Raw genomic sequence first — 17,662 nt, forward strand, 5'->3', positions numbered from 1 at the left:
TGATAAGTTCCACACAAGTACACAAACATTGTTCTACGTTGATAAGTTCCACACAAGTACACAAACATTGTTCTACTTTGATAAGTTCCACACGAGCACACAAACATTGTTCTACTTTGATAAGTTCCACACGAGCACACAAACATTGTTCTACTTTGATAAGTTCCACACGAGCACACAAACATTGTTCTACTTTGATAAGTTCCACAAAAGCACACAAACAATCAAATTCACTCCAGATTTAGATTTTTAAAGCACTGAAGACACTATAAGGTCATACCAGAACCAAAGACAAATACAATGTTATACAAACACAAAAGAACAGCCAGATTCATATAGAGTTCAGCACCTGCAAACACTCTTGAGAAAAGAAAAATAAATGAGAATAGTTGATCCCAACAAAAATCTATCCTTCGTACACAGCTTTTAAAGTCAGGTCTTAACCAGGAGAAACATAATATAAGACTAAACAAAAACCTTTCTCAGATTTTGTCTAGATAATATTTACATAGTTAATCTATCAATTACAATGACTCTCTACTTCTAGAACTTTCTTACCACTGAAATTTCTTTGAAGAAGATGAAATCTCAGTGTTGTTTGCTTTCTTTTTAAGGGTTTTACCCCGCTTGCAACACCTTTAGGTCATATCAGCACCAGTAAACAGGAAGAAAACTGGGATAGTAAAAAGTTCTAGAATTATAATTATAGCACCCAAGAATGAGTAAGACAAAGGGGATTTGGTTCAAATGGGGAACAGATGCAGATTCCAAGAGGACACTATATGCGTACTTAGTTTGGGATCACCAAAATGTCTCATCCAGACACAAGCACAAGACCCCAAGAGAGGAAGACACTCAAATGTTTACAAATCATATATGAAAACAAAAGATAATACAGAGAGACAATTTTCAAGACAAAAAATATCATCTCCCAAAACCTTAACTATACATTTGACTGCTTTCCTCCCAGTCAGGGTATCCGGCCAGGGCCAGGACAAAATCAAGTAATCTCATTCCAAGACAAAGGCAGAAAGCAAGTCGGAAAACATATATAGATGGATAGAAGACACAGTAGGAACCTCTCTGCACACTTGGAAGTCAAGAACCCCACCCAGCAAATCTCAGTATTAATAATCTGTAGAAAGTTGGGGACTATTTTAAATGATCGATAAATAAAGTAAAACTCTTTGGTCAAAATGTTTTTTAAAAAAAGACTTTGGAATCGTAGATATCTTCATATGTCCATTCAAACTCCGAAAATTGTTTGATAATTATTTTTTACGCCAACCATCAAAACTTCAACTTCTGGATTATTAATGATTATTTACTTTTGATGCTTTTAAGGGTTGTAAATAACAGGTAGTATTTAGATGATGAATAATATTTACTGGAAAATGTAGGCGACAGTTAAGATGACAATCAATTATCTCATAGCATTAGCAAATATCACGCTGGTACACATACAGAACACATATACACAAATACACACGCACACACACACACACATGTATTATATATATATATATATATATATATATATATATATATATATATGTGTGTGTGTGTGTGTGTGTGTGTTTGTGTGTGTGTTGAGTCTAAACACACAACATACACATGCAACACGCAAACGCATCGGCTTAAAAAATACATTATCTCAATAAAAACCCGTTCCATTCTACCACCTGTATGTATTTCATAGTATAGTATATCAATTAATATAAATAATAATAACAATAAAATACGCTATTACAACAATAGATAAATCAGTCTTAAAACAGCAACTTTCAAAATCGTTCTTTTATTTACTCTTGTTGCATTGAGACAACGAACACAATATCCATATTCACTACTATTTCAAGTATTTATTTCATACCAGCTCTCTTTGTATTAAACGTTACTAACCTCCATTATGTATTATATATATATATATATATATATATATATATATATATATATATATATATATATATATATAAACATATACATTATAACAATAATAGATACTAATTCATGAGGTAAAATCTTGGTCTAATAATTATACACGGGGGTATAGCATGTTTAACATACAGACTACAGTGTACTGAATATTACTTAATGATAAAAATATCAAATTGATATAAGGGATTTCCCTTATTACTTTTCTTTTAGATCCTTTCAGGAAAACCCTTTGAGAGATTTTCGAGGGAGACTTGCATTCATTTTCATATTACTCTTCATGATTTAATTTGAATTTAGCTTTGTCTCAACTCGTTTGTGAATTTGCTAAAGGATCTAATGACGCTTACACACCAACACTACTTTAAAACGCCCTTGTTACAACTTGATTATACAAAATATTTACATAGAATAAATTAATACTTATATAATTTTTATCGTACGAAAAAAAATTATAGTAGATATGATATTGTGAAAAATAGATATCGCATCAAATTATGAAATAAATTATGAATACATTGTATCTTCCTTACCACAACAACAGCAATATTTTTATATTCACAAATGGGTCATCACTTTGGCCGCCTTTTCATTTTCCGAATTTTGAACTTTCACGTTCTCATCCGTTGACGCGGCTGGGACTTGATTGATACTTACTGGTTTAACATCATCATCCTCCTCCTCCTGATATGGCGAGACGCCAACGTCTTTCGTGGCTGGTTCAACCACGTGGTCTAAGGGATCTACTTGCGTTCCTCGGTCTACTCCACCACCCGTTTGCTTCTTCTCCGCTGGAATCTCTCGCACAATGATCGTAGTGGTATTGATCCTCGGTACATCTTTCAATATTTCCGGTGCTTGTTTTACGACTTCCGGTTGATCTTTGACGACTTGTTGTTGTTCTTTGACGACTTCTGGTTGCTTTTTTTCAACTTCTGGCAGCTGCTGTTCCGTAATTTCAGGCAGTTCATCAATCATTTCCGGTTGCTCTTCAATGATTTGTGTTTGGACGGAGGGTAGCTTTTTATCTGGTCCAGTTAAACTTTGGACTGTTGTGTGAACTGGTGTTTTTTGAGTGTTATCTATTCCGTTGACACCGTTCATTGTTGGAGGCTGTGCAGGTTTGTCGAACGTTCCGTTGGGAGTGTGCGTTGTTGCTGGGGGCGCGAATGCAGACTGCCCCAGTTTTCTCTGCTGGTCCCGGACTTCTACTTTTCTGATATTCTCCTCGTATTCTAGACGCATCAGCCTGTATTTTTCCCGTGTGCGCCGTCGACTCTGTTCATGGGACAAACATTTAAAAAAAAATTAATTAAATATGAACATCGTATTTGGCGTATATGAAAGTATAAACGGCCCATTTTCAGATCTGAGCGTGGTACGTGACTGAATAGGTGAAAATGATAGAAAAACGACTGGCCCTGAAGTTGTGTTGTTCTGTACGGCACTTTAAACACGTTACTCCACTGGATTCAGTTAGGAATTAAATGGAACCTCACGAGCCAAACACTTCCAACACCCCCTTGAAAAACACGTCGATTTTGACATTTAAAAATCGACTAGACTTGAGAAAACATTCTTATTATTTAAAGAATAAAAAATATGAATTAAAAAAGTAAAACATAATTTACATTAGATTCTCTTAGAACCAATTTTGGTAAATTTTGGCCACACACACGGCTATTTGGCATCCCTGCGTGTAAATCTCTTTAAGTAAAGTAAACAAATGTTGTGCTATATAAAAAAAAAGTTAACGTTTTTTTCCACGTTTCAAAAGAAAAAAAAGTTAAATCATTTTAACTTTGAAATAAATTCATTGCGGCTGATTCATTTCAGCAGGATACAGTTAACCGTGATTAACCACAAATCGCCCAAAATCTAAATAGAAGAGTCGATTAAGCAAAATACTCGTTTAAGCGGAGAATTATTTAAGAAAGAAAAATACTGCTAAGGTGAGTATAGACTCAGGTGTGATTGGAAACTCGTCTTTTTGAAGTTCAATTGTAAGAGTGCTGATACACAAAAGACGTATTGCAGGAAACATGTACCGTATGAGATCAACATTTGGTTTCATGCAGTTTACTTAGGCAATGAATTAAACATTCTAAAGTTCATTGAGCATGGTATCTTTGGGGAAATGATCTATATAAATGTTTATATGTATAAGAGTGTACGATTATCCAATGTCTGATTAAACGAGGATGAACTGTGCCAAATGACCCGCGGGGGGGGGGGGTAATATCTGAAGCCTTACCATTGCATTGGAGCATGCGCACAGAGAAGCAAGAAACCCAAAGACTGCAAAACCAGAAGCTACAGCACCAGCAAAGAAGTAGATGCTGGTCAGAATCTCTCTGTTGCAATCACCATGGTAGCCCTCTGCCACTCTGAAAATGATAAAACGATACATAAATGGTTTTATTCTATTTTATTTGGTTTGTACCTGTAACATGTCTTGTAATATATTGGAGTGATTTGGATGTGTGCGAATGTAATTGTTCGGCTGTGTTTAATTATGTTTGGGTTCTTTCTAGCGGTACGCATTTTGTGTTGTGTATGTTTTGCATGTGAGTGTGAATGGTGACTACGTGAACGTAGTAGCACTTTTTGTTACTTAGAAACATTGTAAGACGTTGTTTTTGTGTTAAGTTAGTTACTGAAATAACTCTGTCCTGGATGGTCGTATTATGTATCTATTTGTTTTAAATTTTCCATATGATTGATCATAATTAATTGAATTAACGTAGTCTAACCCAGAGTCGCTACAGTACCCAGATGCACATCTTTGCAGGTCTGATATCCGAATACACATTTTGGGCTAGATTTAAAGTTGTAAAGACAATACTTTACGTTTGTTTAAGAGTATTTCCAGTGAAATTATGAGATAATAGCAATTTAAATTATCAGACATGCAAATAAGAACACGTTGGTTTCAAAGGGTATGATTTGTTTGTTTTGCACCACAGCATTTGAGACCACTAAAGATGAAAACAAGAAGCTAAACAGGCAGTTAGTTATACTATTCTGGTTTAGGCTGTACTTGGAGATGCCGTATAATTTACAGACCTACCGACGACAGCAAAAAAAAAAAATCCGTAGAACTACGACTGTTAGTTCCAATAACTTAATTCCTTAAGGTTCTTTGGTTCAAAGCAACTTGTTTAAAAGGAAAGTTTGGTCATTAATACACCGGAAGACAAACTCGTTATAATTTTTATTCATTCAAGCAGGCACGTATGAACTTGGTTGGAGTTTATTTTTCAGGTTACTCAGTCAAATGATTTGGTAATTATGTACGTGGCTTATTCAATTCCTGAATTTATTGCTTGCTTTACTTCCAAAATAAATAACACTGTAAAATTGAATGCAAGCTTCAATTTGATATACGAAAACAGATAATAAGGACGTTTCGGGTTTCCCATTTATCAACAAAACAGGACATGCGCATAATATTTGCAGATCTGATAATTGAACGCAATAATGGGCTCGAGTCGTGTTAACAATTTTGTAATGGAGAATATTTTGCGTCCTGTTTTGTTGATAAAGGGAAACCCCGAAACGTCCATTTGATCTGTATTCGTATATTAAATTGAAGCGTACATTCGATTCCACGTTGTTATTTATTTCTTTGAGCTTCGAGCACCAACATTTACATTTTTTTCCATAATAGCAATATCTTATGCATTATAGCATTTTGAGCGACATCTGCAGATCTGATATCCCAACAAATTGTTATAGACTCATCGTTGTAATGAAAATAATCTCAAACAACGCAAATAATCTCCACTACAAGAATGTCACCACGACACGAGTCCATTATTGTATTCGGTTGTCAGATCTTCAATTGTATTGTATGCATGTCAATTTTTAGCCAGCTCATTTCATAATACGGGGAAGTTGGGTAAATTATTTTTTACTATAGTTTGAATTTTACCATAGCTATTGCTCAAAGAACGACTTTTTGTGAGCACAAATGAAAATCAAGAACTTCTCCTTACGCCCGATAGTTACGTAGTACGTTGCAAATGTTATTTCAAGATTGTTAAAAATTACTCGTCTTCTTATTCCATAATAACATAACTAATAGCGTTTACTGGGAAGAGAAATTCCATGCACGTCTTGTGGCCTAAATTTGTTGGTTTTATATAAATTTATGGTTTGACCGTAGACACGTAGTATTAGTCGTATTTTGCAAATTATACGTACGTGCAATTTTCCCTGTTGAAGTAGACATGCTCCACGGACAGACCATACCCGGCGCCCCCAGCCAGCAACGTTGTCACAGCCAGAGCTATATGGACTCCGACCTGAAGAATAGAAAAAAAGATGTGTAACAAGGTAACGATGCCTTTAGACGACAGATTATCTGGTAACGTTTTTTATTTATTTTATAGGGAATGAGATTAGCAGAAGGGTAGCGTCCCTTGATTGGAAGTCACGAGCGAAAAGTTATTAGAGAGAGAACATCATGTTGGTTGTGGGGCATGAGACACTTCACCGAAAGCGAGGACGAGAGCGACGCATACGCAAAACCATTCTGACGTTCTCTCTGTAAGGTGACGTCCAATCAAGGGACTCTACACTTCCGCTAATCTCATTCCCTATCGGAAGTCAACAATTCATCAACAAGTGTAAAGCAACATTTGTATAAGCAATTGTAAATTATTGCAACCAAGTGGGATTTCATCAGATCTTTGTAAATCAATTGTCAACAGTCACTTCCATGTGGTAACTCCAAGGTCTATAATGAGAGGAGGTAAAGAGGAGGACAAGCTGATGGTAATGCGTCCAATTCTCGCGACTCTAACTGGAGACTTGTCTCTAAATCCTAAATTGATTAATTAAAGTAGATATTCTAAAATTAAACATATTTTCTATAAGTCTCTCAGGGATATACTATTTCTAATTGGATCCTTTGCTCTTTTAGAATTTATATTTATCATTCGCACTTATATTATTGTGTTCTAAAAACAAAACAAAACATGTAATGATGTTATTCTCTTGCCACCCATTTCCGACAAATTAATATCAAATTATTTCTTATTTCCTTTCGATTACATGGGTTTGAAGACACGTATGTGAACAATTCGCAACTCACCGTTTGAAAGCGGTATTATGTCGGGATGAACTAAATGCTGAAAATTTAATTTTATAGATATATTATGCGCTTGACTAAGAAGCTCACAACATTGCCATCAAGAAATAAAACGGACCAACACAAAAACTATGTGTAACCTTAAACGTTTATAGTCTGGTTAATACAGTTTAGTAAGAATTATTCATAAACGCGGATGGCAAAAACAATAACAAAACCCGAGTGACGTCGACTTCATTCTATCTATAGCCACACAAAGATGTATCGACTTATTTCTCTTCTATTCGGCCGAGAATAAATACAATTTTTAGTACTACTCAAAACTACAAATTCGTGTTTTAATTATTTAATTCCCGAATTCACTTTGCAGGATGCGATTCATTCCGACATAATACCCTTTTGAGACCGTTGGTCACAATTAGCATTTCCTTATCATTTAATAAAATCATCTACGCATTATAACACATTTTACCCATTTTTTACAACGAATGTATCACACAAAAATTCACTTACATCTGCCATCTGTTTCCTGTACGCCACCGCCACACCAGTGACGAATGTGAAACACAACTGGGGAATATTAAAAGTAGAAATACAGTTAGCATAATTATATTGGTCTGGTGCACCAAGAGATGAGAAGAAGAAGAAGAAAAGACTGCTGATATAATAATAATAATAATTATAATAATAATGCTGAAAACTTATATAGCGCTATAACTCCGAGACACCAGACTCTAAGCGTTAAAAAGAAGTCGTATTTTGCAAATTTTACGTACGTGCAATTTTCCCTATTGAAGTCGACATGCTCCACAGACAGACCATAATTTGAAAATAACAATCCCCACGGACGGTGTATTATGTTGTAAAATTATAGGTCTGCTGGTTAAAAGGCAAAGGATATTTTTTCTAAGTTTCCATTCTTGTTTTAGATGTCAATTTTAATCCCATCAGACAAGACCGAAGCCTTATTCATTGCTAGTTCAAATAATAAGACAGATCCATCTACACTGGCACTGACAATCAACGATAATGACAAAATACAACTCACAACATCAGCAAAAAATCTCGGCATCACCTTAGAGAGTGATCTGTCTATGAACAAACATATTAACAATGTGAGAACAAGTGCTATCTGCATTCTAAGAAATATCAGAACAATCAGACCATTTATTAATAGGGAAACTTGCAACAAATTGGTAACATCTTTGATATTCCCGAAAATGGACTACTGCAATGCACTGTTTGTTGGTCTCACAAAGGACAAAATAAACAAACTCCAGAAAATACAGAACATGGCAGCCCGCGTTGTACTACAGAAAGACAGAAAAACTGCAGCTCCCGAATTACTACAGCAGCTGCATTGGCTGCCAGTGGACCAGCGGATTAAATATAAATCTTCAACTATCGTTTTCAAATGCCTGGAGGGCTCGTCACCAGCATATCTCTCAAACCTCGTTGAACGGTATAACCCACAGCGATCGCTTCGATCAACGAACGACCTCAAATTGAAAACACCCCGCTGTCGAGTGAAGGCTGGTGAACGCGCCTTTCAGCATTCTGGTCCAAGGTTGTGGAATTTATTACCACTAGAGATACGTTCTTCGTCTTCACTAGAGGAATTCAAGCGTCGATTGAAGACATTCTTATTCCGACAGGCTTTCTTTTGATTATGTGTATAATTAGCGTTGTTCGTGTACTGTGTTAGGGCTTCATGGTTAAATTAATCTATGTTATGCGCCCAGAGCCCTCCTGATGAAGGGATGTTTGGCGCACTATAAATCTATACCATTATTATTATTATTATTATCAGAGCTTCAATAAGGCTGAGTGGAAAACGGTGGGGGCTGCCTGAAGCCGGTGATCGTAAAATACTAACAAGAAAGTAAAAATGGAGAGGCTTCGTATGGGAACAAAATAGACAATTAATGTTTCTGGTACAAACCCTTCGTCAGCACAACCATACACAAATTAACGTGGAAAACAAATAAAATACAATGCAAAATAACTTGTATCGTCTGTACTCAATGGTGGTTGCAGTATGAATGAAACGTTAACTTGGCGTGGGTAGTGGGTAGGGTGCCCCAGGGGGGTGATCCGATTGATAAGAAAAGGTCAGTGGTGATGGAACAGAACCTACCAGAAAATAATGGAAGATAAGTCTGACCTTTATGGTTTTCAGAAGTACATTGGTACTTAGATGACAGAGAAGCAAGTTTTGATTCGGGTGACATAGATTATGGATAATGTGAATACCGAGGTGTATCATCTTGCATCCTTCAGAGCTTTAGCCGTATTTCATCACGGAGGAAACTAACAAACATCTTGAGCATTTATATAGAGCAATACCCACTAAACGTGCTCAAAGCGATTTACAAGGGATCTCCAGCCAACAGCAACACTTTACATGTAAGACGAGCCATGAAGCCTCTAAGGCAATATGTACCACCTACTCATGTTACACATAAGTGCGGTGAGAGAATGTGAGTAAATAACCTCAAACAATGACTCAACTTTGCGCCGCTCAAAGCGGGACTCGAAGCCTGGACTTATTACTAAACTGTGCTCTGTTGTATTTTGTCTTCCAACATCCTGATCTAGAGCATTTTAGAGCATTTATATAGCGCTATATCCATCAACTAAACGTGCTCAAAGCGCTTTATAAGGGGTCTCTGGCCAATAGCTACACTTAACATGTAGGACGGGACATGACGCCTTTTAGGCGATATTACAATTTTTTTGGACAGAGAAAACGCTGTTAACGGCCAGGGACTCATTTTACACCCTAATACGGTGAAAGAAAGTGAGTATAGAGCCTTTTCCGAGGGCTCAACTATACGCTGAGTGAGGCTCTAACCCAGGACCTTCCGGTCCGAAAGTGAGTGCCATACCACTAGACCACAAAGCCGCACCAGTACACTGAGGACATTATTCTTAAAATGTTTAGACCCGTCTAACTTTTTTTTTTTGATACTGAGGCTGGTTGACTTCCAAATATTCCTTTTGTGAATTGATCTAATGATTACTGGCCAAAAGTACCCCCAAAATGTTGTTTTGTCAAATAGGGGAGTTTCCTTCTCACTTGGGCCTTTAAAGATAACAGATGCCCATGTCGTAAATCTATTTATTGACCGGAGCCATTTATATAATATTTTTCTCAAAATAAACGCAGCCAAACCTTGTAAAAAGCAAAGGCGACATTCTGGATTTCCATAACATTTTTAAACGTTTTATAGGAGCATTCGCTTCACACGCAAAGGGACCAAGATGGAGCTTTTTCTGACGGGGCCCCCTCCCCCTGTCCACCCAGCACTGAATGGGTAGCTGAGTCTGTTAGATTTGACGGATAGTCCTTTTCAAAAGGATAGCAAGCAATTGCTATTGTCCGTTTCACGCTTTAGAAACCTGGATAAACACCGGCTTTCTGGACTCAGAGGCTCTGAAGGACTACTTTTGTTTAGCCTTGCATGAAACAAAATTATTTTTTATGATGTGCAGAAACACAATCAACGTTGGTGAGTGAATTGAACATTGTTGGAAATAGGTAAATGTATTATATGTTACATTGAATGACATAATCAGTCGGATGGTGAAAAGGTTTGAACTGAGATCTTGCCAAGTTTAGTTAGAAGGTCCCTTTTGATCAAAAATTAGTTCTTGTCATAAATGATTAAATCAACCCTTTTTGTACATCTTCGGGAAATATCAAGGCTTAATTTCACTTCTAAATATTTTTTTTTACATCTAGTCATTTGAAAAAGTACCAAATTTGAGAAAAGTTGCTGGATACCTTTCCCATACATCTGACCATAACTTCATGAAAAATTACCCGATTTATTTCAAATAAAGATTAAAATGCCATGGGGAGCATATTCTTTCAGAAAATGCAAATCCAAAATTTTCACCTTCCGACTGATTATGTCATGCACTGACATATATATTCTAATATCACTTAACCAAATAGTAAAATATGATTTTTTTGGAACTTACAGGAATGCAGGATAACCAAAGATCTTCAACATCCTGACGAAAATTGGCCAGAAATACAATGGCTATAACAGCCAGGGCACCTGGAATATAAAAGTGTGAAAAAAAATCAAAATAATTTGATAAGTCTGAAGAGAATTAACTTTAGTTCATGTACAACAATATGACTACACATATAACACAAAGTCCATTGATGATTATATAAGCTTTATTTATAATATTTGTTTCACAACACTAAATTTAGACTGCACAGCCTCCACCATATTACTTTCTCTCTCTCTCTCTTCCCTCTACCTACTTCCGCTACCTACATCGACATAATGTGATTGAGGCTCTGTTCGGGTAACTTCTCATTTTCCATAACATTACTCCCCCACCTTGAAGTAATATCTTCAACAAATAAGATAAATTGTTATGAGGGAATACATGTGTTGAATACAAATTTAACGAATTGCCTACAAAAATGTGTTAGCTCTAACTCTTAATAATAAATCAATTCCATTTTTAAAACAATAACAATAGTAAAGTTCCGGGCAATTATAATGGTCAAAATTATGAGTAACTGGTTTTTGTGAGACTTAGAAGGAGAATTAAACATCATTTAAAAACAAAAAAATAGATAAATAAAAGGGAAATCCCAGTGAACTATAAACGTTTGCCTCAATCTTTAATTATCTCCAAGCTAAAATGAATATATAGACATTATATATTATATTGAAACAAAATCTTTTAACGTTTAAAGTTATTCCACTTTCAACAATTTAAATAGGATGGCTATTTAAGTTGACATCTTTGCATTTAAGTCTGTCTGTGATATGACTTTATTAGGACATGCTAGCCGTCATGAATACACATGGCAAGCGCCTCCATCGGTACTTAAGCATACAATCATCCGAACCTATGATCAGGGACTTATCACAAAGCCATCAGCTCTACCCGTTCCGCCTCACTTACAACTTTTACAAACGGACCGTTGTACAGGGGACAAGTGGGTATATGATTAAATTTGGTCTTTTAACATTCCAAAGGGCCCGGAATAGGCATTGTATATGAAAAATATTATTATCATTATAAAGAATGCATGCATATGGTGTACAATATCAACATATATATGTACTATCTGTACCTTATAACTTTCAAGTCTAAATAATCTGGGTTGCCACTTTGGCGTAAAATTCGTAAAATATTCTGGCAAGTTTACTGATAGACACATGGTAATAATACTTGTTAACAGTAAAATATTAATAAAATATACGAAAATTTCAAAATTAAATGTGATAATGAAAACGATAAATGCTTAAAATACAGTCAACCTTATTTAAACAATCTTAGACCTAATTCATTTTATCTGTAAACGAGCTGGAGGTTTAATAATGCGACCAGCTCTCGAAACAACAACAGACTGAGTTTTCTGCGGCGACCTATCATCGCCACATTTAGTGGTAACAGATGTTTGTGAATGCTTCAATCTGTTATCACTGTCTTGCTTTGAGTTTTCATCAACTTTATCATCACATGAAGAAATATATTCTTCAACAGGATACTGTTCATTTTCCAATTCGAGAGCATGGACCCTCTGCACTGGTCGTACAAACTTGCCATTAGCAGTTCTGATCTCAATAGTTCTGACACAACCATCTCGCCCAGGTAAAAGACGAACAACTCGAGCTAAAGGCCATCGCAGCCTTGGACTGTTATCTTCTCTGAGTAAAACTAGAGAACCTATCTTAACCGGAGAACCCTTAGGTGAAGACCTGAAAGAGGGCAGGTTTCGAATGTACTCCTTGTGCCAGAGATCCCAGAATTTATTTAATTGCCTTTTAATCTGTAACGAAGCTTCTCTTGCCATAGCTCCACTAGCAATTGGCTCTGTTGTTTCCACCGCTGGCTTATGGCTATCATGACGCCCAAGCAGAAAATGAGCAGGTGACAATGCCTCATTGCACTCAGGGTCATCAGAGACATAAGTCAGGGGTCTGCCATTTATGCAAGACTCTATTTCGAACAAGACAGTTTCCAGCTCTACTCTACTCAAACTCCAATTTCCAATTGTCTTTTTTAAAGATTGCTTTACTGAACGCACTAGTCTTTCCCAAACCCCACCTCTCCAAGGAGCTCTAGGAGCGTTAAATGACCACTTAGGACCGTCATCGGTATAACGATCAGCAATATGTCTTGCCGCCGCTTGAAATGTCTTCGCGTTGTCAAATAGTATTTTAGAGGGCATTCCTCGTCTCGCAACAAAACGTCTGAACGCGAGTAGAAAATCACTCAATGACAAACTTCCAAAGTTCAATGTGAACTGCTCTAACCTCACAACACGTAAAGAGTAAGATATAGAATTTCTTCCCTACAGCATCCACAGTGAATAAAGGACCTGCATAGTCAACACCAGTAATACTAAAGGGATCGGCACGAACCAGGCGCTCCTGGGTAAGGGAGAAATTGATTGTGAACATTGTTGAGAATCGAATCGTTGACAACGAACGCACTTCCGCTTAACCCTTTTTGTCAAAGACCTTAGACCTATTAGCCAAAACTGATTTCTCAAAGATGCCATAACTTGTGACACTCCTGCATGTTTTAACGCTATGTGTTCTCTGCGCACTAATAACAAGGTCAAATGACACTTTGGCAGAATGATAGGAAATTTTTCATTCAAGGTAAGATCAGAAAATTGAAGCCGACCTCTCATCTTCATCAGTCCTTGTTTGTCAAGAAAGGGATTCATTTTATACAAGACCGACGTTCTTTTAACCTGCTTATTATTTTCAAGACACTCGATTTCTTCAGCGAAATGTAAACTTTGTATGTACACCAACAACTTCAATTTTGCAAACTCAAGTTCATCAACACACAACTTATGATGTGTCGTTTCCATAAAATTTCTTCTTCTTCTTGAATTATTTATGAATCGGAAAATCCAACCAATTATTCTAATAGACTTAGAGAAATCTCCCCACCGTGTAAAATCCAATACTGAATCAGCTTTAGCTGCGCACACTGTGACACTAGTGGTTGCTGATTCCTCACTTACCACATGGCTACCCTCATTGACTTCGTCCATTTCATTATTAGGACCTTTGAGCCACGGTGGACCTTGAAACCACAACGGTTTGTTCAGAATTTCCTCAGCTGACAACCCTCTGGTTAAACAATCGGCTGGGTTCTCTTTCCCTATACAATGATGCCATGACTCAGGTGCAGTAAGCTCTTGTATTTGAGCTACACGGTTGCACACAAACATTTTCCACCGAGTCGGCTCACTACGGATCCACTGCAGCACCACAGACGAATCAGTCCAACAAAAGTACTTCACACTGTCTAGGAGCTGTAAACTATTGACAACAGATCGGAGAAGTTTAGCACCAACAACGGCTCCTAGCAATTCCAGTCTTGGAAGAGTGACAGGCTTTAAAGGACTAACTCTAGCCTTTGACAACAACAAAGAAATAGAGATTGAACCATCAACTTCAAGAACTTTCAAATAGATCACAGCACCATAACCCTTGAGAGAACTATCACAAAAACAATGAAGTTCCATAGATTGTTTCTCTTTCCACGTGAGAGAAACAAAACATCTTGGAATCGATAACTCTCGCAACCTAAGCAAATCTCCAGCCCATGCCAAAAATCGTTTTCTCAACTCGACCTCAACTTGCTCATCCCAATCAAGTCCCAACTTCCACACTTCTTGAAACAATATTTTGACAGACATGATAATAGGGGAGATAAGCCCAAGTGGATCAAATGTCTTGGCTATGCAACTCAAAATCAACCGTTTTGTAACTAACACATCCTCTGGAACCAAGATTCCATCAAAGGTGAAAGTGTCTTCGACTGGACTCCAACGCATTCCGAGAACTTTGACAGAGTCATTTTCTAAGCTTTTGTTTTCGAAATGTCTATGAATATTTTCTGCAACATCTGAATTATTGGAAGACCATTTGCATAACTTCATACCAGCTTCACTCATGACTTTTGAAGCTTCAGACATGAGATTTATAACCTCGTCCACACTGTCGCCTCCCGAGAGCCAATCATCGCAATACATGTTCTCAGACAATTCTTTGATGGCCTTGGTGGCTGGATACTGTGACAGGTGATGACGAATGGTGGCATTCAGGAGAAATGGACTGGCTTTGTTTCCAAACGGGACTCTTGTTATGCGCATAGCGCGAACTATGTTGTCAATCTGCCAGAAAAAACCGATGTACATCACAATCTTCTGGTCTGACACTAATCTGGAGAAAAGCCTTCTCTATGTCGGAGCATAAGGCTACTTTATGTCTTCTAAATCGCATGAGCACATCGCTCAACAGAGGTAACAGGTTTGGGCCTGTTTCCATACAGTCATTTAAAGAGATAGTGTTTGGTCCGGAGGCGGAAGCATCAAATACAGGGCGTATCTTAGTTGAAAGGCTGGACATCTTAACAACTGGTCTGTGAGGCAAATAGAATTTTGAATTTTTCATGTTCTGACCTTCATTCAAGGGCACCTCCTCAATGATGCTGTCTGCCTCCATTTTCCTAAAAACATCATCATATCCCTTTTTCAGTATTTTATCTCTTGATAACTTTCTCTCAAGATTATCAAGTCTCTGCCTAGCTTGAGACGCATTGCACTGCAATTGCGGCTTCTTTGATTCTACCCAAGGTAGAGCCACTTGATACCTATTGTCTACATACTCAATCCTTTTTGCAAACTCTTTCATAACTTTAGATTCATATGGTGCATTCTTATCATGACAGCATTCTAAGTATTCAAGATCCCACAATTTTCTAAAGTCAGATTGTGGAATGTCTGTCAAGCAGAGCAGTTGTCTGCAGGAGTCGAGTGCTTTGTTACTCGGGTTCGAATATGCACCAGAGAGGACCCATGGTCCTAAGACAGTTTCTTGGGCAACAAGCCAGAAAGACTACACACGCAAGAATCTGTCTTGATGAGTTTCCAATAATAATCCTGACCAATCAAGATATCAATGCTTACGTTTTTATCACAATGGATATCTTCTGAGAATGTACACTCCTGAAAGTGTGATAATACATCCATGGGAATTGCCGGCCTAAACATTGCTGCGCAAATGACCTTAACCTCTGTAAGTAATAAGGTTTCTTTCCCTTCACAGGGCAAATCAAATCTCACAGCATAAACATTTCTCAATGCCTTTTCTGAAGGTTTATCTGACTCAAAGGCAGACACATTCAAGCTTTCTCTGCCATAAAAGGAAGGTTTTATTCTTTTGACAGCTCTGCTCGAGATGAAACTTCTATCTGATCCACTGTCGAACAAAACTGTCAAAGAGACACCCTTCATATTAATCTTCATTGTTTGTAACACAGTGTTTTTGTTTGTAAGTTTGCTTCGACAAAAGGCAACATTGATACTTTCGGGATTTTCAGTTTGAGCAAAACTGGAGTTGAAATTTGTATTGCCCGATTCTGTTTTCATTTGCCCGTTACTACAAAACCTCTCATTATGTTTATGGCCACAAATTTTACATTTTGAGTAGCACCTTTTCGCAACATGACCTTTTGTGAAGCAAACCCAACAAAGATTATTCTCTTTGATCTTATCCTTAACATGTTCTGTCTTCATGGTAAAAACTTTCCTACATTTGCTATTGCCATGTTTTCCACCACAGAATGAACACAAAAAGTCATTTCCTGATGACAACGTAAGGGCTGAGGCGGTAGAACGAAAGTTTGGATTTGCTTTGCATTCACGATGATTCTGTAATGTAGGTACAGGTACAAAGCTCTGTGAACGTTCACGATTCTCGATTTCGTTGTGTAAGAAGTCCATAAGGAACGCTAAATCTCCTTTCTTTTTGTGACTTTTCCTTGCTCACATGAGTCTGATGTCCGGAGGTAAGCGACTGACGATAAGCGGTGTGAGCACCAGTCCATAATTTGTGCCGTCCACGCCCATGTTTTCGAGGCTTCTGATGTTGATCTGAAGTTTTGTAAAGACGACCCATAAGGCTTTGATGTTTTTTGCACTATGAAAATCGACTGTTAGCAAATTTTGCACATGTCCAAAAATGATGCGTTCTTTTCGTCCAAAACGGTCTTTTAAGATGTCCATGGCAATTCTGTAATTTTCGTCAGTAAGAGCAAGGCCCTCAATCGCCGTTTTTGCTTCTCCAACAAGAGAAGCCTGCAGGTAGCTAAACTTGGCAACTTCTGGTAACGTTGTTTTGTCAATTATCGCTGAAAATCTATCACAAAACGAAGGCCATTCTGCGAAGTCGCCGCTGAATTTTGATATTTCTATTTTAGGAAGTTGTGGGGTGGCCCCACCTTGACAGAGCCCCAACGATGATGATGAGTTTGATAGGGAGCTGGTTGGGCCCTGAATCGGCGTAGTGAATTCATTGAGTTTTCGCCGGGCCACAGCAATAATGGCGTTTGATTGGCTGACATATTCTTCAGCTTCATCCACGTCAGCCATCAATTCACTCGAATCCAACGTCATTTCAAACTGTTCTTGAACTATATGAAGCGAATCACATCTTTTTATCACTTCATTCATACATTGTTCTATGTCTTCTTTACCTTTATCAATTGCTTCAATACATGTTTTTAATCTATCAATGGCTCTGGTCAGCCAGCCTCTTGATGCTATACGTCGTTTTTGCAACACTG

General features: G+C 37.4%; 1 protein-coding gene across 1 annotated transcript in view; it reads right to left on the bottom strand.

The window, feature by feature from the left end:
- Positions 1–2,021: 2,021 nt before the first annotated feature.
- Positions 2,022–17,662, bottom strand: part of LOC144967722 (uncharacterized) — a 31,486-nt gene continuing 15,845 nt past the window's right edge. Inside the window, exons 3-7 of the mRNA XM_078905296.1 lie at positions 11,018–11,097; positions 7,544–7,600; positions 6,142–6,242; positions 4,190–4,322; positions 2,022–3,213 (exon numbers count right to left, since the gene is read on the bottom strand). Of these exons, the coding sequence (XP_078761422.1) occupies positions 2,494–3,213; positions 4,190–4,322; positions 6,142–6,242; positions 7,544–7,600; positions 11,018–11,097 (1,091 nt within the window). The 3' untranslated portion in view covers positions 2,022–2,493. The remainder of the gene's footprint in view (positions 3,214–4,189; positions 4,323–6,141; positions 6,243–7,543; positions 7,601–11,017; positions 11,098–17,662) is intronic.

Source organism: Berghia stephanieae, chromosome 3, assembly GCF_034508935.2.
Source record: "Berghia stephanieae isolate SIO BIC M18660-M18661 chromosome 3, UCSD_Bste_1.3, whole genome shotgun sequence".
Taxonomy (NCBI): domain Eukaryota; kingdom Metazoa; phylum Mollusca; class Gastropoda; order Nudibranchia; family Aeolidiidae; genus Berghia; species Berghia stephanieae.